The sequence below is a fragment of the Oncorhynchus kisutch genome, linkage group LG14 (genome assembly GCF_002021735.2).
Source record: "Oncorhynchus kisutch isolate 150728-3 linkage group LG14, Okis_V2, whole genome shotgun sequence".
Taxonomy (NCBI): domain Eukaryota; kingdom Metazoa; phylum Chordata; class Actinopteri; order Salmoniformes; family Salmonidae; genus Oncorhynchus; species Oncorhynchus kisutch.
In genome coordinates this window covers 35502062-35525524 of record NC_034187.2, presented here as the reverse complement: position 1 = coordinate 35525524, position 23463 = coordinate 35502062, and the positions used below count along the sequence as shown (strand labels likewise).

The 23463-nt window shown below is 46.0% G+C and overlaps 1 protein-coding gene across 1 annotated transcript; it reads right to left on the bottom strand.

Moving 5' to 3' along the window:
• Positions 1–5094: 5094 nt before the first annotated feature.
• kctd3 (potassium channel tetramerization domain containing 3) lies at positions 5095–23301 on the bottom strand. The gene is made up of 20 exons (XM_031789204.1): positions 22851–23301; positions 22011–22064; positions 21705–21750; positions 21451–21524; positions 21280–21338; positions 20874–21026; positions 19551–19601; positions 19161–19319; positions 18443–18533; positions 18237–18321; positions 18048–18153; positions 17851–17966; positions 17057–17144; positions 16830–16946; positions 16114–16284; positions 14313–14468; positions 11936–12032; positions 9558–9751; positions 9275–9413; positions 5095–9151 (listed from the first exon to the last, which is right to left on the bottom strand). The coding sequence occupies exons 1-20, from the start codon at positions 22916–22918 to the stop codon at positions 8464–8466; spliced, it is 2712 nt and encodes a 903-aa protein (XP_031645064.1). The 5' UTR covers positions 22919–23301; the 3' UTR covers positions 5095–8463.
• Positions 23302–23463: the final 162 nt, after the last annotated feature.

Sequence of the window (23463 nt, the reverse complement as noted above, 5' to 3'; positions counted from 1 at the left end):
ATCAGTACTCAGACTGTCCGCAATTGGCTGAGAGAGGTTGGATTGAGGGCTTGTAGGCCTGTTGTAAGGCAGATCCTCACCAGACATTACCGGCAACATTGCCTATGGGCACAAACCCACCGTCACTGGACCAGACAGGATTGGCAAAAAGTGCTCTTCACTGACGAGTCACGGTTTTGTTACACTAGGGGTGATGGTCGGATTCGCATTTATCGTCGAAGGAATGAGCGTTACACTGAGGCCTCTGGAGCGGGATTGATTTGGAGGTGGAGGGTCCATCATGGTCTGGGGTAGTGTGTCACAGCATCATCGGACTGAGCTTGTTGTCATTGCAGGCAATCTTAACGCTGTGCATTACAGGGAAGACATCCTCCTCCCTCATGTTATACCCTTCCTGCGTGCTCATCCTGACATGACCCTCCAGCATGACAATGCCACCAGCCATACTACTCGTTCTGTGCGTGATTTCCTGCAAGACAGGAATGTCAGTGTTCTGCCATGGCCAGCGAAGAGCCCGGATCTCAATCCCATTGAACACGTCTGCGACCTGTTGGATCAGAGGGTGGAGGCTAGGGCCATTCCCCCCAGAAATGGGGTAACATCTCACAGCAAGAACTGGCAAATCAGGTGCAGTCCATGAGGAGGAGATGCAATGCAGTATTTAATGCAGCTGGTGGCCACACCAGATACTGACTGTTACTTTTGATTTTGACCCCCCCTTTGTTCACGGATACATTATTCCAATTATCTTAGTCACGTGTCTGTGGAACTTGTTCAGTTTATGTCTCAGTTGTGGAATCTTATGTTGATACAAATATTTACACATGTTAAGTTTGCTGAAAATAAATGCAGTTGACAGTGAGAGGATGTTTCTTTTTTTGACGACTTCAGTAACCAAAAGTGTTAAACAAATCAAAATATCTTTGAGATTCTTCAAAATAGCCACCCTTTGCCTTGACAGCTTTGCACACTCTTGGCATTCTCTCAACCAGCTTCATGAGGAATGCTTTTTCAACAGTCTTGAAGGAGTTCACTGCTTTTCCTTCACTCTGCGGTGCGACTCATCCCAAACCATCTCAATTTGGTTGAGGTCGGGGGATTGTGGAGGCCTGGTCATCTGATGCAGCACTCCATCACTCTCCTTCTAGGTAAAATAGCCCTTACACAGCGTCTCAAAAAGACACGGCGGTTGGAACCAAATATCTCCCATTTGGACTCATCAGACCGACGGATATCCACCGGTCTAATGTCCATTGTTTGTGTTTCTTAGCCCAAGCAAGTCTCTTATTATTATTTATGTCCTTTAGTAGTGGTTTCTTTGCAGCAATTTGACAATGAAGGCCTGATTCACACAGTCTCATCTGAACAGTTGATGTTGAGATGTGTCTGTTACTTGAACTCTGAAGCATTTATTTGGGCTGCAATTTCTGAGGCTGGTAACTAATGAACTTATCCTCTGCAGCAGAGGTAACTCTGGGTCTTCCATTTCTGTGGCAGTTCTCAGGAGAGCCAGTTTCATCATAGCGCTTGATGGTTTTTGCAACTGTACTTGAAGAACCTTTCAAAGTTCTTCATATTTTCCGGATTGTGTGACATTCATGTCTAAAGCAATGATGGACTGTTGTTTCTCTTTGCTTATTTGAGCTGTTCTTGCCATAATATAGACGTAGTCTTTTACCAAATAGGGCTATCTTCTGCATACCACCCCTACCTTGTTACAACACAACTGATTGGTTCATACACATTAAGAAGGAAAGAAACTCCACAAATTAACTTTTAAGAAGGCACACCTGTTCATTGAAATGCATTCCAGGTGACTACCTCATGAAGCTGCTTGAGAGAATGCCAAGAGTGTGCAAAGCTGTCAAGGCAAAGGGTGGCTATTTGAAGAATCTCAAATATATTTGGATTTATTTAACACTTTTGGTTATTACATGATTCCATGTGTGTTATTTCATCGTTTTGATGTCTTCACTATTATTCTACAATGTAGAAAATAGTCCAAAATTAAGAGAAAAACCTTGAATTAGTAGGTGTTCTAAAACTTTTGACCTGTAGGGTAAATCCAATGACAACTCAACCAGATGTAACCCAAATCTAGACGTTGAACTGATGTCTGTCCTATGGGTACTAATTGTACATTTGACGGACTATTCACTGTGCCATATTCACAGTCCTTATCTTCCCCTTCCTACTTGTCCTCATTTTCCCTCTTTCCTTCTCCTCCCTCCGAGGCTGTCCTCTGACGTGTTCGAAGCAGGCATGCCAGTACTCTCAACTAGCTGTCCCACATCAGAATTAGACATTCATCCATATTAAAACAATCACATTTCGACATGTCTAAGGTTACGTTAAGGCATTAACTCAGAATGGTTAAGGTTTTCTGGGTAGGCTTTAAAACAAAAATCTCAACTTTCTATCAATGTATTCAAACATGCAGCCTTTTGGCAACAGAGGCAGATGTTAACACCCATCCCTGTCCACAACTATAACCTGCTTGACGGTGTCCATGTCATGGGCATGTGGGTTGTGTTTCTCTTGGTGTGGGTTACTCTTTTAGTATGTGGAAAACTTATATTCCACTGGTGTGTGGTTGATGATTGTCTTTATGAAGGTCAGTGTATATATTTCACCCACCTCTACTTCCTGTTACCCATCACCCCCTTGATGGGCAGTAAGATTGTGGGCAGCGGCTTGCGGCTCAGCCAGATGTCGGTCATCCGCGTGCCCAGATCTTCCTGTGTCAGTCAGCTGATCGAACAGGACAGGATGTCTCTGGTGGGGAGGGAGGACAAGACTCTGGAGTGGTGAGGAGGGAGGAGGAGGGAAAGGACCCTGGTCTGGTGAGAGGGAGGTAGATGGGGAGGAGGGAGAGGACCCTGGACTGGTGAGAGGGAGGTAGATGGGGAGGAGGGAGAGGACCCTGGACTGGTGAGAGGGAGGTAGATGGGGAGGAGGGAGAGGACCCTGGACTGGTGAGAGGGAGGTAGATGGGGAGGAGGGAGAGGACCCTGGTCTGGTGAGAGGGAGGTAGATGGGGAGGAGGGAGAGGACCCTGGACTGGTGAGAGGGAGGTAGATGGGGAGAAGGGAGAGGACCCTGGACTGGTGAGAGGGAGGTAGGTGGGGAGGAGGGAGAGAAGGATGGACACGACCCTGGACTGGTGAGAGGGAGGTAGATAGGGAGGAGGGAGAGAAGGATGGGCACGACCCTGGACTGGTGAGAGGGAGGTAGGTGGAGAGGAGGGAGAGAAGGATGGACACGACCCTGGACTGGTGAGAGGGAGGTAGGTGGAGAGGAGGGAGAGAAGGATGGACATGACCCTGGACTGGTGAGAGGGAGGTAGGTGGAGAGGAGGGAGAGAAGGATGGACACGACCCTGGATCTCTGACCATGAGGAGGTTACTGTTGCAGTATGTGGAGGATGATGAGTTTTTTGAGCCCTTCAGCTCCGCGAGGAAGAAAGATACCATGTTCACCGACACACACCTCTACCTGGGGACCCCACCTTGGCACACATCCCAGACACTCCCAATCCATGACTCTCCAAACTCAGTCAGAGTAAGAAAATACTTCTTATTATTACTTCTACTTACGCCAACAGTAGGAAACCATTTCAGCAAGTGTAGAACTCAAAGCAACGCCTCTCACCTCTTCCATTTGAACCTAAGAGTTCAACTACTGTACTTGTGTGGTAGCTGTGCCTAGCAGACGGAGCAGCAATAACCGTTTTAGATGGTATTTGTGACATGACTGTTTTAATAAAGATGATGCAAAGCTGATTCATGATTTCAACTGGCTGAGAATCGCTGCCTGCTTGCCTCACATCCCAACTGGGGCAGCTGGAGATTGTTTCAATATTCAAATTCAATGTGACAAATGTCAGAGAGACAGACAGCCAAGGTTTATACAAATCTCCACTGTTGAAAACCTCATGTCAGTCTAAAAGAAATGTGAATTCATGTCTAGATGCTTGTTATAGTGGAGATCAAGTTTATAAATGACTTGGCTGGGCTGATGACACAGTGGATTGCGCAGTCATAGGATTTAGCTGGTGGGAACTTGTGGAATAGACGCCGGCTGGAATGCCGTTTTAACCAGCGTTCAGCATTAGACCCACCCGTTGTATAATCATGAATGTAAAGAGTATTCTATATAGCTTAGAATTTTGTTTGTATGTGATCTGGCCTATGTTAATACGTCTAATCTCCATCTCCTTCATCTTCAACTCAGCTGTTTAGCAAAGACAACAATCCTTAGTCCAGAGTACAATAGTTGATTTTAGAAGACTATAAATAGCAAATAGTTGGATGATCAGTGTAGACGTAGCTGAAGAGAGACAGTCCACTCGAAGTGTATCCTCGTTTCGACTCCCCTCACTCTCCCCTTATCCTGCCCCTCGGCTGCTCCTGGCCCGGTTAGAACAGAAGACAGGGTCCGTTTGAATAAAACTAGTTGACTCTTCTTGTGCAGCTTTGTGTAGAGAGCTGGACATCGATGGTTTATCAAAATTCTAGGTACTGGAATGCTTTTTTCCCCTTTTTCATGATACGACACGTCACATTGTATTGAAATGGTCTAATTAAGCAATAAGGCATGAGGGAGTGTGGTATATGGCCAAGATACCACGGGATGTTCTTACGCACGACGCAACGCAGAGTGCCTGGATACAGCTCTTAGCCATGGTATATTGGCTATATACCACAAACCCTGAGGTGCCTTATTGCTATTATAAACTGGTTACCAACCTAATTAGAGCAGTAAAAATTGTGTTTTTTTCATACCCGTGGTATACTGTCTGAAATACCACGGCCTTCAGTCAAGTCAGCATTTCAGGGCTCGAACGACCCAGTTTACAAATTGTGTTTTTGTATGTCTCCAAATATGAATGTACTTGGGAAATAAAGGGATATTTGACTTATTGTGATATGCTGCGGTTGTTGACTGGAACAAAGACCAGAGGGCGGCACATCCACACACTCCATAATATACACATACAACCAAAAAGACTGGAGTGAGGCATGAAACAAGTGTGATGGTGTGTCCTAGTTGTGCTTGGTGTTTGAGGACGAAGACAAAAGAGACAAGCTGACACACTGGGTTATTGTGTTTTACTCCCATCAATACAGACATGAGGAGACGTCAGAGAGAGGACAGACACAGCAGCTAGAGTGACAGAACACACACACACACACAAGTACCGGTTTCATCTCAACGCTGTTTAACACAATTCCTATGAAGGGTCGATGTGATCCATAACACTGAAAAAGTCATCATTAGCAACAGAGAAACAGCATGCTTTTGTCATAAACAGGGTTCTGTGGCACTCCTAACCAATGTTAAAGCCACACTAAACTGTATGAAGACCCCATATGTGTTGTCAGTATATATTCATTGATTTATTCAGCGTCAACCTGTAACTTGATTTTACACACATCCACAGTGCCCTCTAGTGGATTCACATTGTAGTACCTTACCAAGGACACCCAGACCCACCTACCAAGTGGTAGGGATGGAGCTGCGTAACTATGGCCTGCCATTCAACTAGTATTAGGTCCTCCGTGTCCACCAAATCACATCACGGGCACAACCAAAAGTATGTGGACACCTGCTTGTCAAACACATGGGCATTAATATGGAGTAGGTCCCCCCTTTGCTGCTATAACTGGAAATGCTTTCACACACACACACACACACACACACACGGTATTGTAGCCGTCAGTTTTGTTTTTGTCTTTTAAAAAGGGACACACCAAACTGGCAGTTACGACTGTGTCCCAACTCAAGGACACCATTTTGACAAGGGCATAGTAGCTGCACATTCACAGCCACGTTCACAGCTATTGTCAAAGTTTTTAAATAAATAAAAAAAGTTTTCTAAAGTAAAAACAGAGTGATTGTAGCAGACAGTGTGGCCCTTGGCAGCTCACACATTCAGAAGCAGCAACACCACTTTATTACGCTCATAAATCACACAGCTATCAAACACCATTTTCAGCTCACAAAGTTGCTAACTTTTCTAAAGGGAAGGTTACACTGCTGAGAGCCCAGCGCTGCTTCGGACAGACACACACACACACACACACACACACTTTGACAAGAGTATCCACACTAACCTGGTGCTCCCTCCTTGCACTGTCACCCCCTGAGAGAGAGACACATAAGACACGTTGATCCCATGATAAGAGACTACAGCCGAAGACTTTTGAGTAGTGGTTGGATGGAGCAAAAGCCTGCATGCCCTGCAACCCTATTACACCCAACGTTACAATGCACGGCTACCAGGTTTGTGTGACTACTGCTTGTCAGATAAACCCAAGCTGAACTAAAGAGTTAGAAAAACATGTCCTGTGTCAGTCTATAGGGCTCTTTTCAATCCGTATCGCGGGAGTTCAGTTTTACAGCGCGATTGAAATTTAAAAGGCAATGTTCCCGCGTCAGCAGAGACTGCGCTCACGGTAAACGCTGCACATGTCGGCTCAATCGGAAAGGACCTTTTACATTTCTATCGCGCAATCTGCAGCACTTCAGCGATACAGATTGAATAGAGCCCCAAGACGTCATCCTACATCCTATACGTCTAGCCAGCTCAACGACAATGGCAATTCAGTGCCAACACGTGCGTAATAGGCTAGTATCATACCAAGTAGACGAGCGAGCACTAATACATAGCGACATAATAATGCGTTGGGACATACATGTTATCCAAAATGTTATAACGAGCGGCATCAATAGATCTATTCCTTTTTAGTATCCGTCTGAGGTGAAAGTGTAAAACACAGCCAGAGAAGAGATATAGCTTGGGCCTCGATTTAATCCGATCGGCCATTTTCGGGCCAGCTATGCACCTTTTTAAAGGCAATGTTGCCGCGTTCGCATTCACGGTAAATGCTGCTTACAGTTTCGGCTCAATCAGGCGGATCTGACACGGATCAGGATGAATCCAGGCCTTAGACACGCAGAGATATAGAGGGATAGGCATTATTCCTCAACGGGCTGAATGTTATCTCAACCAAAATAAAGTGTTACTTCATCACTTAGTCGTCGTAGTGCGAGTGCAAATGCAATTTAGCTACGATACAATACTATTAATATGAATAGCTTATATGAGAAGACAGATGTCACAAACAACAGCAAATATGTAGACACACATTCTACACACATTTAAATGCATCAGCATGGTTACATATTATATTGATTATGTAGATATATTCTCCATATATAATCAGATTGCATATTATTGACATTTACATCTTTGTACATGTTGAACCCTCAGCTTGGTCTCATTCCATCTTTTACTTACCAGCTGGGTATAAGACAGACCTGGGTCAAATACTGTACTTTCAGAGACAATGGGTGCGCTTGATTTAGTTTGGTGGGACTATTCCACTGGCTCCATTGTACTGGACAAGCTAAATTAAGTGCACCTCAAGTTGTACGTATTTGACCCAGGTCTCGTCTAGTGATGGGGCGGAGGGAGGATGGGCCCCACTGACAACTCTCTCTCTCTCCTCGCCCTCCAAAGCTACTGTTGGGTGACAGGAGTGACGATAATAGCAGCTGTCCAACCTGTGACGTCACTGGGCAGTGAGAACAACACACTGCATAGACTATAGACAGATATCCTCCATTCAACCTTTGGTCTACTTTCTCTCTGCATCACTGAAAGGACAGGTGGATGTTTAAACTATGGCTAGTGTTTAAAAAAAGGCACTAAGCATGATTCCTTACATTTAAAATAACATAGAATGCCACGCAAAGTCACTTGGACCTTCAGCATGAGATGTCGGTCTGTTTTCGACAAAAAAAAAGAGAAATAAGAAGATTTACTGTGTAGAGTAGAATTCAGGCAGGTCTAAAACACGACACGCACGCCTACTGGCTGGTTGAACAGCACGACTGTGTGTTGTGTGGAGGTTCACAACCTGTGCACCCAAAACTACAAGTGTGTGTGAAAGTGACGACAACCACCAGGGGGAAATTAACACATCTAGCACTTTGTGTTAATAGTCGATAAACTACAGTATATGCCTCTAACACAAAGTCCTACTGATATCATGAGTGGACTATTGGAACAAACATTGATGGAGAACCACTTGTGCAGCTACCAGATTTACTGCCATGATGGAGAGATCCGAAGGGTTAAAGTCATACTCGGAACTAGAAGATCACCCTTAGGCTAGTTAGCGACTTCCAGCAGGCGTCAAGTTTCTTCTCTTGATTGAGAATGACGGGCTTTCTTTTGAGATGTCATACTGTGGTAGTCTAGAATATTGCCTGTGAGATGAAGTTGCTCCCAAACATTGATCTAAGGTCAGTTTAGTGTGTTTTATTCCTAATGGTTAAGGTTAGAATTTGGGGAGGGTAGGCTGGTCCTAGATCAGTGGATAGGGGAGTAACTTCTCCCTAGAGCTGTTGACTGACTGACACCAGGGGCGTGTCGGCGTCAGAGCTGTCCGTAACTCACAGGCTGCTGTCCTGATTGGCCGGCTCACTGCACTTCCTGTGCCGGGGGGAAATGGAAGCCAGCTGGGTGGGGGAGGGGGAAGCAGTGGAGGAGGAGTCACTGCCTCCCCCCTCAGACCCCACCGAGGGGAGCGAGGTAAGCTGGGGGACTGGAGGTGCTCTCTTTCTGCCCAGAAATACTACCCCCTCAAACCCTCCCTTCCTTCTCACCTCAGACCTAGCCTCCGCCACTGATCCTAACCCCGCCCCCTCCTCTTCCAATTGGACCCTTCGCCAAGCGTCTCCTCCAGGACTGTCGGGGGGTTGCCGTGGCGATATGAAAACGCCCTCTTCGGCAGTGGCGCCACCTGTGACCACGGAAGCATTAGCAACGACATCAGCATTAGCGGCGTTAGCGCTTCGGCTAGCCCAGAGCTCCATGGCCGAGCCCCTCCGCTCGCCCTCCTCTCCCCCAGCCTCGCACAGTGACCGGGTTCGGGCCTCTGTACCTAGGCCTGCCCCCTGTCCTGGAGCCTGTCCGGGGCTCTCCAGCAGACCTGTCCCCAGGGAGAAGTTCTGGAAGTCTCTGTAGCTGTGGAAGGACTCTGTGCGGCGGGCGTGGGCCAGCAGGGGGCTCTCTCTGTAGGGTCGCAGGGCTCCATAGGTGGCCGTCTCTGGGATGGGCTCCTGGGCCTGCAGCTGGAGACTGGGACACACAGAAAGAGAATGGGAATCAGATAAATAGAAATAGATGCCATGAAAAAGACAAGTATATAGACAAACGTTGACAACATGAAGAGTCAGAAACAGACTACGGTGTGTAACTGACCTGGAGCAGGACTCTCGGAGGCGGCTGTGCTGCAGCACCGAAGGGGCGGGGCTGATGTTGGGCGTGGCACAGCGGGAGGTGCTGAGGTCACACTGGTCCAATAGCTGCAGCAGCTCCTCCTCTGTTGGTCCGCCCACCTCTGTCAATCAAACACATTATAATTTATCAGTGTCAAACTAAATGTGAAGACAAAGTGTCAAAATGACACTATACAAGCCATGGATATGTGCAATGCCCTCGGAAGCATCTGTTCCTATACAAACAATGTATTATCACTCCTCACCGTCAGTCTTCTTCTCCTCTCCCTTGTTGGCGGTGTCCATAGCGGTGGTGAGGTCCCACATCTGAATGCTGCCGTTGCCATGCCCAGTAAAGAGGTACCTCCTTGGTCTAGAACCCATTCTGCTAGAACCCTCGCACTCCCTCACCGTGAAACACGAGATGGTGGTCCCATCCACTGCCGCCACCTCACAGATCCTAGCAGGGACAACCAGGACAGACCACATCAGACCGGAACGGACTGCATTCAGACTAGAACAGGGCAACCACAGTTCTGGTAGTTCAGTGTGTTTGAGCATAGTGCTAGCAGCACTTCGGTTAAAAGGTTGTATGCCCATATTTGATTATTTTAAGTGTGGTTACTGTGAGCTGGATGAAAGTGCTATAAGGACCATGTTTATCAGACAAGGCTATAACATAATGATGTGATCACACTCTCCGTAAGTAAGACCTTTCAACAGGTCAACATTCACAGGTCACAGGGCCAGACGGATTACCAGGACACGTACTCAGAGCATGAGCTGACCAGCTGGCAAGTGTCTTCACTGACATTTTCAACCTCACCCTGACCCAGTCTGTATACCTACATGTTTCAAGCAGACCACCATAGTCCCTGTGCCCAAGAACGCCAAGGTAACCTGTCTAAATGACTACCGACCGGTAGCACTCACACTTGTTGCCATGAAGTGCTTTGAAAGGCTAGCTCACATCAACACCATCATCCCAGAAACCCATGATCCCCTCCAATTCGTATACCGCCCCAACAGATCCACAGATGACACAATCTGTATTGCATTCCACACTGCCCTTTCCCACCTGGACAAAAGGAACACCTATGTGAGAATTCTGTTCATTCACTACAACTCAGTGTTTAACACCATAGTGCCCTCCAAGCTCATCACTAAGTTAAGGACCCTGGTACTGAACACCTCCCTCTGCAACTGGATCCTGGACATCCTGACAGGCCACCCCCAGATGGTGCATGGGGGCCTCTCATGAGTCTTAGTCCCCTCCTGTACTCCCTGTTCACCCATGACTCCAACACCATCATAACGTTTGCCGACGACACAACGCTGGTAGCCCTGATCACAGACGACGATGAGACCGTCTACAGGGAGGAGGTCAGAGACCTGGCAGTGTGTTACCAGGACAACAACCTCTCCCTCAACATGAGCAAGACAAAGGAGCTGATTGTGGACTACAGGAAAAGGAGGACCGAGCACACACCCATTCACATCGACGGGGCTGTAGTGGAGCAGGGCGAGAGCTTCAGGTTCCTCGCTGTCCACATCACTAAGAACCTACCATGGTCCAAACACACCAAGACAGTCGTGAAGAGGGCACGAGAACACCTATTCCCCCTCAGGAGGCTGAAAATAGTGCAGCTGTAGGCTGGGCCCCCGAGTGGCGCAGCGGTCTAAGGGACTGGATCTCAATGCTAGAGGCGTCACTACAGACCCTGGTTAGATTCCAGGCTGTATCACAACCGGCCGTGATTGGGAGTCCCATAGGGCGGCGCACAATTGGCCCAGCATCGTCCAGGTTAGGGGTACGTTTGGCCGGGGTAGGCCGTCATTGTAAATAAGAATTTGTTCTTAACTGACTTGCCTAGTTAAATAAAAAAATGTAAAGACTGGTTGCATCACCGCTTGTAAACTGCTCGGGATCCGACCGCAAGGCGCTACAGAGGGTAGTGCGTACTGCCTAGTACATCGCTGGGGCAGAGCTTCCTGCCATCCAGGACCTCTATACCAGGCAGTATCAGAGGAAGGCCCTAAAAATTGTCAATGACTACAGCCACCCAAGTCAGGCCATAGACTGTTCTCTCGGCTACCGCACGGCAAGCGGTACCAGAGCGCCAAGACGGAGACCAAAAGACTCCGTAACAGCTTCCACCCCCACGCCATAAGACTGCTGATCAGTTAGGAAACTGTCTCCCTGGACTATTTACATTGACCCCCTTGTTTTATTATTATTTATGTTTGCACAGGTTCGATGTACACTCACCGGACTCTAACCACACACACACACACACACACACACACTACACTCCAACACACAAACACACTCATATTCCTTCACATGATCTGCTGCTACTCTCTGTTTATTATCGATGCATAGTCACTTTACCCCTAAACAAATTTACATATTACCTCGACTAACCAGTACACCTTCACATTGATTCGGTACCGGTACCCATTGTATATAGCCTAATTATTATTACTTGTGTTTACTATTTTTTTATTTTGCAAATGTTTCTTACTTTTTTTAAAACTCTGCATTGTTGGTTAAGGGCTCGTAAGTAAGCGTGGTATTCGGCGCATGTGACAAATACAATTTGATTTGGGTAGATGTTGTGTGAGAATAACTGATGCGTAGCACCTTTTCCCAGTGGAGGAGAGGCGAACAAACAGCTTGTTGGTGACGGGGATGACCTTCTGAATGAACACCTGCTGGTCATCTCTCTCCCCAAACGGACCTGAGGGGAAGCCAGACCACACTGGTTAGAGTGGGCTCTAGAACAACTGCTAGAACCTTTTCACACTATCATGCCCACCCGAGCCAAACTGTGTTGACTCAGATATTTTCTTTTCACATTGTCCTTTTCAGCACGGTTTCAGCAACTATGGGGGATGCATAAGCAGGCCGGCTCAGTACAGCTTGGTTTGGCTCACATCGGTTCAGCTCAGAAATGTGAAAAAGCCCTTCATTGAAGGAGATGAAGCCAGTCTTACTGGGATTTTAGACCCACACGAACACTAGGCTTCAGACTAGGGGTGTCAAACTAATTTTGTCCCAGGGGGCCACACTGAAAATTGGTTGTATTTCCTTGCCGTCAAAATTTGAAGGAAATTGTCCTCGATCCACCGTTTTGGGAATTTTCATTGCTCCCTGACTGTCCAGCTTTCATTTGGGTGACTATTAGTGAGCTGGAAACAGTATGAAGGTAGATCCATTATCATTTCTACATAGTTTGGATTTAGTTTGAGTGATTTTAAAGTATATCGTGTTTGTTTTTTCCCCCAACAACATTTTTGGGGTATTCTTTATTTTGACTTAATTCACCCGTGGGTTTTATGTTTGACACCCCTGCTCTAGACCCTTTCTAGATAAAAACAAATGTTACCCATCCCTTCCATTTACCATATCTACTGTTGAAGTTTACATACACCTTAGCCAAATACATTTAAACTCAGTTTTTCACACTTTATTTTAAGAATGTGAAATGTCAGAATAATAGTATAATTTTTTTTTTCAGCTTTTACTTCTTTCATCACATTCCCAATGGGTCAGAAGTTTACATACACCCAATTAGTATTTGGTAGCATTGCCTTTAAATTGTTTAACTTGGGTCAAACATGTTGGGTAGTCTTCCACAAGCTTCCCACAATAAGTTGGGTGAATTTTGGCCCATTCCTCCTGACAGAGTTGGTGTAACTGAGTCAGGTTTCTAGGCCTTTTTGCTCACACACGCTTTTTGAGTCCTGCCCACACATTTTCTTTAGGATTGAGATCAGGGCTTTGTGATGGCCACTCCAATACCTTGACTTAGTTGTCCTTAAGCCATTTTGCCACAACTTTGGAAGTATGCTTGGGGTCATTGTCCAGTTGGAAGACCCATTTGCGACCAAGCTTTAACTTCCTGACTGATGTCTTGAGATGTTGCTTCAATATATACACATCCTTTTCCTACCTCATGATGCCATCTATTTTATGAAGTGCACCAGTCCCTCCTGCAGCAAAGCACCCCCACAACATGGTGCTGCCACCCCCGTGCTTCACGGTTGGGATGGTGTTCTTCGGCTTGCAAGCGTCCCCCTTTTTCCTCCAAACATAACGATGGTCATTATGGCCAAACAGTTCTGTTTTTGTTTCATCAGACCAGAGGACATTTCTCCAAAAAGTATGATCTTTGTCCCCATGTGCAGTTGCAAACTGTAGTCTGTAGGTTTTGGAACAGTGGCTTCTTCCTTGCTGAGCGGCCTTTCAGGTTATGTCGATATAGGACTCCTTTTACTGTGGATATAGATACTTCTGTACCCGTTTCCTCCAACATCTTCACAAGGTCCTTTGCTGTTGTTCTGGGATTGATTTGCACTTTTCACACCAAAGTACGTTCATCTCTAAGAGACAGAACACGTCTCCTTCCTGAGTGATATGACGGCTGCGTGATCCCATTGTGTTTATACTTGCGTACTATTGTTTGTACAGATAAACGTGGTACCTTCAGGCGTTTGGAAATTGCTCCCAAGGATGAATCAGACTTGTGGGGGTCAACCATTTTTTTTCTGAGGTCTTGGCTGATTTCTTTTGATTTTCCCATGATGTCAAGCAAAGAGGCACTGAGTTTGAAGGTAGGCCTTGAAATACATCCACAGGTACACCTCCAATTGACTCAAATGATGTCAATTAGCCTTTCAGAAGCTTCTAAAGCCATGACATCATTTTCTGGAATATTCCAAGCTGTTTAAAGGCACAGTCAACTTAGTGCATGTACATTTCTGACCAAATGGAATTGTGATACAGTGAATTATAAGTGAAATAATCTGTCTGTAAATAATTGTTGGAAAAATTACTTGTGTCATGCACAAAGTAGATTTCCTAATCAACTTGCCAAAACTATAGTTTGTTAACAAGACATTTGTGGAGTGGTTGAAAAACGAGTTAATGACTTCAGCCTTCCGACTTCAACTGTATGTCCCTTTCTCCTTTCCCCGCTCTCCTCAACCCTCTACCCATCCCTCCCTCCCTCTCTCACCGATGTCGTTGCCTGATGAGTAGCTGCCGTGGCTCTCCGTCTCCTCCAATGAGAGGATCTTAAAGGAGGCCAGGGGGGTGGAGCCAGGCTGTGTGGAAATCATGCCTCGGAACCGCGTCACTGTCCACGTCCGCACGTGGTTGTTGTCCGCACACACTAAAGGACACGCACACGGACAGACGGAGACACACAATGTACAGTACCAGTCAAAAGTTTGGACACACCTACAGTACTCATTCAAGGGTTTTTATTTATGTATATTATTTTCTACATTGTAGAATAATAGTGAAGACCTCAAAACTATGAAATAACACATATGGAATCATGTAGTAACCAACAAAATAAAAGTGTTAAGCAAATCAAAATATATTATATATTTGAAAGTAGCCACCCTTTGCCTTGATGACAGCTTTGCACAGTCTTGGCATTCTCTCAACCAGCTTCATCAGGTAGTCACCTGGAATGGATTTCCATTAACAGGTGTGCCTTGTTAAAAGTTAATTTGTGGAATTTCTTTCCTTCTTAATGCGTTTGAGCCAATCAGTTGTGTTGTGACAAGGTAGGGGTGGTATACAGAAGATAGCCCTATTTGGTAAAAGACTAAGTCCATATTATGGCAAGAACAGCTCAAATAAGCAAAGAGAAACAACAGTGCATAATTACTTTAAGACACGAAGGTCAGTCAAGTGCAGTCGCAAAAACCATCAAGCGCTATGATGAAACTGGCTCTCATGAGGACCACCACAGGACAGGAAGACCCAGAGTTACCTCTGCTGCAGAGGAGTTAATAGTTCCCAGCCTCAGAAATTGCATCCTAAATAAATGCTTCACAGACATCAAGTAACAGATATCTCAACATCAACTGTTCAGAGGGGACTGTGTGAATCAGGCCTTCATGGTCAAATTGCTGCAAAGAAACCACTTCTAAAGGACACCAATAATAAGAAGAGACTTGAGTGGGCCAAGAAACACGAGCAATGAACATTACACCGGTGGAAATCTGTCATTTGGCCTAATGAGTCCAAATTTGAGATTTTTGGTTCCAACCGCCGTGTCTTTCTGAGACACAGAGTAGGTGAACAGATGATCTTCGCATGTGTGGTTCCCACCGTGAAGCATGGAGGTCAATTTAGAATTCAAGGCACTTAACAAGCATGGCTACCATTCTGCAGCAATACACCCTGCCATCTGGTTTGCGCTTAGTGGGACTATCATTTGTTTTTCAACAGAACAATGACCCAACACACCTCAAGGCTCTGTAAGGACTATTTGACCAAGAATGAGATTGATGGAGTGCTGCTTCAGATGATCTGACCTCCACAATCACCTGACCTCAACCCAATGAGATGGTTTGGGAAGAGTTGGACCGCAGAGTGAAGGAAAAGCAGCCAAAAAGTGCTCAGCAGATGTGGGAACTCCTTCAAGACTCCTCGTGAAGCTGTTTGAGAGAATGCCAAGCGTGTGCACAGCTGGCATCAAGGCAAAGGGTAGCAACTTTGAAGAATCTCACATATAAAATATATTTTGTTTTGTTTAACACTTTTGTTGGTTACTACATGATTCCATGTTATTTCATAGTTTTTATGTCTTCACTATTATTCTACAATTTAGAAAATAGTCAAAATAAAGAAAAGCCCTTGAATGAGTAGATGTGTCCAAACTTTTGACTGGTACTGTATATGAAGCACAGCCATTAAAATGCAGATATTTAGACATAGAAATGATTAGCATACCTGTTATTTTCTTATCCTGATTACACAACGCTCAAACCTGTCCCAAAACCCCCTCCTCCCCTTCTTACCTGAGACCAGGTGTTTCTCCGAGAGCATGATCTTAGTGACAGGGGAGCGGTGGACAGTAAACGTTTGGAAGAGCTGAGGTCCAGAGCCTACTGTCTCAGGGTGTTGAACTATGACCCGGACTGCTCCAGAACTGGTTCCATACGCTATCTCTATCCAGTTACCACTCACACCTCGAGAGAAAAATAGAGAGATAAGATTCCACAAAAGATAATTGTTCAGAAAGGCTGAAACCCGATGAAGATGGAAATACATGATTTGCGCGTGTGTACGCGCATGCATGTACACGCAGGTATGTGTTCGAGAGCGTGTGTGTACGCGCATGCATGTACACGCAGGTATGTGTTCGAGAGCGTGTGTGTACGCGCATGCATGTACACGCAGGTATGTGTTCGAGAGCGTGTGTGTGCGCGCATGCATGTACACGCAGGTATGTGTTCGAGAGCGTGTGTGTGCGCGCATGCATGTACACGCAGGTATGTGTTCGAGAGCGTGTGTGTACAAGCATGCATGTACACGCAGGTATGTGTTCGAGAGTGTGTGTGTACGCGCATGCATGTACACGCAGGTATGTGTTCGAGAGCGTGTGTGTGCGCGCATGCATGTACACGCAGGTATGTGTTCGAGAGCGTGTGTGTGCGCGCATGCATGTACACGCAGGTATGTGTTCGAGAGCGTGTGTTCATGAGCGCGCGTGTGTGTGTGTGTGTGGACTCACTGGTCTTGGGTGTGAGGTAGACACTGAGGGCAGTGATGGCGTCATTAGACGGGTCGTGGTACAGCTCTGTCACCAACAGATCATTATCCTTCATCCTCAGAGGAAACTTCTGCATGTCTGAGAGAGAGAACCAAGAAGGCTTTGGGTCAATTCCATTTCAGTCAACGAAGGAAGTAAACAAAAAAACTCAACTTGAATTCCACTTCCTGAATTAAGCGTGTGTGTACCTATGTAGTAGATGGATCCGTTGTTGCAGCCCAGCAGCAGAAAGGAGCCAGCCGTGTCACAGCTGGTGATGGGAACTACATCCTGTACCTGATGGAGAGGAGAGAAAAGAAAGGGTTCAAATGAAACCTATCCCTCTCTGTATGTGTGTCGGGCGGCCAACGTCATGCAGGGCTCACACAGCACTATGATTCTTTTCTCTGATGTTCATGGCTACTGCTGTGCATCAAACAGTGGTGGGGAAAGTACTCAGTTGTCATACTTGAGTAAAAGTAAAAGATACCTTAATAGAGAATGACTCAAGTGAAAGTCACCCAGTAAAAATATTGCTTGAGTAAAAGTCTAAAAGTATTTGGTTTTAAATATACTTAAGTATCAAAAGTAATTTTATTTTGATTGACAGATAGCCAGGGGGCACACTCCAACACTCAGACATCATTTACAAACGAAGCATGTGTGTTTAATGAGTCTTCCAGATCAGAGGCAGTAGTGTGAATGGGACCATTTTCCTGTGAAAATGTAACGAGTACGTTTGGGTGTCAGGGAAAATGTACGGAGCAAAAAGTACATTATTTCCTTTAGGAATGCGGTGAAGTAAAAGTTGGCAAAAATATAAATAGTAAAGCACAGATACCCCCCAAAACTGCTTAAGTAGTACTTTACACCACTGCCATCAAAAAAGGCACAAAATTATGTTCACGGCACACACGTTCTTCTTCTCTAAGCCCTGTTCCCATCTCTCTCCCTCCCCCTCCATCTATCCATCCAGACACACACACACCCTATGTAATCCTACCTGCCAGTGCTGTGTGACAGCGTTCCAGACTCCCACCTTCCCAGTGTGACTTGTGGCCACCAGCTGGTTCCCGATGAAGAACAGATGATCTACGGGTACACCCAGACTAAACACACCTAGAGAGAGCGAGAGGAGAGAGAAACAATCAAACGCCTCACGCTTTCCCAAAACACACACACACACACACACACACCTACCGATCTCGTTGCCACTCCCTCCATCTTGGATGCTCCAGAGGATGATGTTGCTATTGGAGGCAGCTGCCACCATCTTGTCCTTATCACCATGGGGACCACCCACCACCTGTACAACAATAAACTTCATTGATAAAGCACCTTTCGGACAATACATTGTGATTCAGTGATGCGCAGTCCTGGCAGTGTAACCTTGGCGTTAAGGGCGACTCTCTCGATGGACCAGTCCAGATAGGGGCTAGAAAACACCTGCTGCCACCCTGACGACTCTTTTATCCTGAAGAAAACATACACGTTAACACACACACACACACACTCAAGATGTATGTACAATCTGCACAATCTATAAATAATAACAACTCGGAGTCGATGAATCCGACTACTAATGCCAGTGTTACCTGTAGCAGATGACAAAGTGTGCATAAGCCACTACGATCCAGTTATGATGTCCAGCTACAATCAGCACCTTCCTAGGGTCCACCACAGCACCTGGACACATAACAAGGCACTTTACCTAATAACCTGGAAACATAACATTTTACCTTACAACCGGGAAACACAAACAGTGCTGTACACAATGGTTGATAGTTGTATTATTTCCACCTACCCATATTGTTAGCTACTTTTTACTGTATACTGAGCATGCTCTGTACATTATCATGATGCTTACAAATGCAACGTTATTACAAAATGTCTGTACACGACCATGCACAACGTATTTGGGTCAGGGTGTCAACAAAATGAAATTTGATCGTCAATATTACTAATAGGATCATTCGGCTGTGTTCTAAGTATGTGCGTAGTACAGTGAACCCCAGCTCAAACCAGCTCTGAGTCTAACACACACAGCCCAGAACGAATTGAAGTGTGAACTTTTAACTTTGGTGCTTTTTACCCGACGTCGGGTCATGTTAGCTCCAGCTGTAACGCAGCCACACAACCACCATCTCCTGACCAGCGGTAGGACTGAGGATTACTCAGATTGGTCGTTAAACAGGCACACGGTGTTCTGAGGAGACTGGGGAGTAGACCACCACAGCCCCTGCTCTACGCCTCATTACACAAACATCCTCGCCCCAACCCTTGTTATTTTTTTTACCCTGCCCTCCTGCTCACCCAGTCTGTGTGGTCCCTCGGCTCCAGGGGGTCCGGGGAGTGAGGGGTGGGGGGGACAGGAATGGGGGAACCCCCCCTCTGCTCCGATAGGACCAGGCCGATCCTCAGGGGCAGGGCCCGAGGCTGCAGGGGTGGAGCTGAACTTACGGGCTGGGAGAGCTGTGGGAGAAACAAATTCGTCAAGCGATCAACCAACAAACTAAGAAAATAACAACTATAATTCTACACGACGGACACGTTTTATGAACGTCAAAAAGACCAAAAGTTCAAAGACCAAAACGAACACTAGAAAGAGCGTCACTTGAGCGCTCACCTTTCCCTTGTAAGCAGACAGAGAGATAGAGGGATAAGAGAGATGGAGGGAGAATACAATGATGTCATGTAGTTTACCTGTGCCAGAGGACAGACTTCCAGGTAGGAGGAGTTGTGGGAACACAGTACCTGGAGGGGGAAGGTATCCATGGAACAGAACACTGCCACAGGACGAACGTTCTATCTACAGTACCTGGAGGGGGAAGGTATCCATGGAACAGAACACTGCCACAGGACGAACGTTCTATCTACAGTACCTGGAGGGGGAAGGTATCCATGGAACAGAACACTGCCACAGGACGAACGTTCTATCTACAGTACCTGGAGGGGGAAGGTATCCATGGAACAGAACACTGCCACAGGACGAACGTTCTATCTACAGTACCTGGAGGGGGAAGGTATCCATGTAACAGAACACTGCCACAGGACGAACGTTCTATCTACAGTACCTGGAGGGGGAAGGTATCCATGGAACAGAACACTGCCACAGGACGAACGTTCTATCTACAGTACCTGGAGGGGGAAGGTATCCATGGAACAGAACACTGCCACAGGACGAACGTTCTATCTACAGTACCTGGAGGGGGAAGGTATCCATGTAACAGAACACTGCCACAGGACGAACGTTCTATCTACAGTACCTGGAGGGGGAAGGTATCCATGGAACAGAACACTGCCACAGGACGAACGTTCTATCTACAGTACCTGGAGGGGGAAGGTATCCATGGAACAGAACACTGCCACAGGACGAACGTTCTATCTACAGTACCTGGAGGGGGAAGGTATCCATGGAACAGAACACTGCCACAGGACGAACGTTCTATCTACAGTACCTGGAGGGGGAAGGTATCCATGGAACAGAACACTGCCACAGGACGAACGTTCTATCTACAGTACCTGGAGGGGGAAGGTATCCATGGAACAGAACACTGCCACAGGACGAACGTTCTATCTACAGTACCTGGAGGGGGAAGGTATCCATGGAACAGAACACTGCCACAGGACGAACGTTCTATCTACAGTACCTGGAGGGGGAAGGTATCCATGGAACAGAACACTGCCACAGGACGAACGTTCTATCTACAGTACCTGGAGGGGGAAGGTATCCATGGAACAGAACACTGCCACAGGACGAACGTTCTATCTACAGTACCTGGAGGGGGAAGGTATCCATGGAACAGAACACTGCCACAGGACAAACGTTCTATCTACAGTACCTGGAGGGGGAAGGTATCCATGGAACAGAACACTGCCACAGGACGAACGTTCTATCTACAGTACCTGGAGGGGGAAGGTATCCATGGAACAGAACACTGCCACAGGACGAACGTTCTATCTACAGTACCTGGAGGGGGAAGTTATCCATGGAACAGAACACTGCCACAGGACGAACGTTCTATCTACAGTACCTGGAGGGGGAAGGTATCCATGGAACAGAACACTGCCACAGGACGAACGTTCTATCTACAGTACCTGGAGGGGGAAGGTATCCATGGAACAGAACACTGCCACAGGACGAACGTTCTATTTCCTCACACAGCAGCAACCTCCTCACTGAAGACAGCCACCGCAACACAAGAGGAAAAAGTCCGAAACACTGTAGAAACTTGATATATATAAGCCACTAAATCAGCATTTGACAGCATGCAATGTGATTTACACAGTTGCTTGGTATTATGCAGTAGATAGTGTACTGAAAACTACTTGGGAAGTTGACACGGTCAAACTATTAAGTGATGGTTAAATAACAATGTAATACCATGTTAGAAGCACAGTAACTACTCAGGCTAGTGCAAAGAGGTCATACCTAACGGCGTTATCCCATAAAACTCAGCCTCATGGCGGAGAATGTTAATGTTTACCCCCCTATGAAGAGAAGAGAACATCCATTCTAAGACATTATAACCTGGACCAATATGCTTCTGCTAATATTTAAAGGATATTGATCCTGTGTGTGGAGAGGGTCAGGTGTTCTTACCGCAAGTCTAACTCTTTGGTTCGAAGAAAATTCAAAATGGACGCAAAGGCTGTCGGATCCCTGTCAATAAATATCTGGAGGACAAGAGGCACATTTCGAAACGTAACACATAAATATAATTATGTTACAGTTTAACATCACTGTGCGAGAGTACACGAGAGAGTAATTGTGAAACGTGTGGCCAACGCTCTCACCAGACGCCCCCCCCCCCCCCGAATAATAGGTTTGCCTGTCGCATAGAAGAATGTACTCACGGCTCCAGTTTCATCACGTAGAGTTGATATTCTCCCACTCAGCAAACTGAAACACACATACACACACACACACACACATAAACACATGTTGTAGTTAGCCCATAACAAGCTCCTCTCAGCTTTCATTCTGGCTTTATGTCAAATGTGGGCCAGACTAGTCCTAACACTGTTTTTTGATACATTATCAAGATTGAATCCTTGGGAGATCAACCTTGAAGTGAACTAGGTGACCTTTCCAGAGCTGACGCCAGATCACATCTTAGCAGACATGTGCAGAGAACAAGTACAGAGGGATGTAGACCCCACCTTGAGAAGAAAGAGTCTGGGATCCACATGAGAGTCTGTCTAGAGGTGCTGAACCTGAGAGGGAGGAGAGGATATACCTTAGATCAGACCATGGATATAAGACATACTGTATCATGACGCAATGGATTGTACTGTACAATAATACATACAAATGGTCATGAATTCTCATGGGTTTTCATGTATTCCTCCGAAGACCTATGTCCAAGGTGGAGTCATGTTACATACACACTTAATACATTATGGAAAGTGTTTACTGTGAGATGCATGTATCATGATTGGGTAATGCTACTGCAGTCTGGTCTCAAGGTTGTGTTCGATTTCTCCTCATGGACACAATGCAACTGCAACTTGTAACATATCATACCAATTGTAAAACATAACATACGACATGGATGATGGACATCCACAAATTAAATACATACCATAGGACACGTAACATATCATACTAATTGGAGTGTGCCGGATTTAAGTTTACTATGTTACGTCTATCCTCGAGTCTGTGGCTACTTGGAACACAGTCAATCTACTACACATTCTCCAGACATAGCTATAGTTAACTATATGAGCCTATATCCTATGTGACAGAACATGGCCATTCGCTGCGGAACACCAAGTGATGTTGATACGATGTAAACACGCCTTGACAATACGAGCGCTTGTGTGGCGTGCATTTCGTGCATTTTATCGCAGCTCCAATTCCATGTTCTCGTCTGCGACAGCATGCCGTTGCCGACCTAAAAAGAAACGACCATTGCAACATGTCGAGTCTGTCAATACCGTCCTCCATGAGCGCACATTGACAGTTCGATAGACTGCGGGGCTATTTAAACGCTGTAATACCTTGTCCCACCGACGTTCAGTTGAATAATTTCTCCCATCCCAGATGTTAAATTGACATTCGCGGCCATGTTTCCACCCCGTCCCGTGCGTGTGGGTCACTCGTAGCCAGCAGAATGTGTCCAATGTTCCCAGTTTGGTGTCGATCTTCAGTTTACCCCCTTCTGCTCCTCGCTCCCCTACGTCTCCAAGCCTCCATAAAACGTTAGACTTCCACGCAGCGATAGTTCCCGAATTCATAGGCTATGGTTGTGTGTAGCCTTTAGGCAATGGCCAAGGCGAGTCTAATATACCAAAGTTAGCCGATATACACGTTCATATGCATCCATGTGAGTTTGTAATATCGAGTATTTTAGGGTCTTCGAGCTGCTTTCTGTGTCGTGACGACTGTCGACGATGTGGTCTGGTCGGAGGAACCGCTGCCTCTCCCACTACGGTCACTACGTCATCCCATATCTGGAGGCCGTAGCCAGTCTATCCATATTGAACCACTTGGGTCACTTCTCTGAATCGAATGAATATATTTTATTTTACTATTATAATACTTATTTATGCATATACTTGAAAACAAAATGTCTAAATCATTCAAATGTCAATTGAGGAATGAAGAATGTTG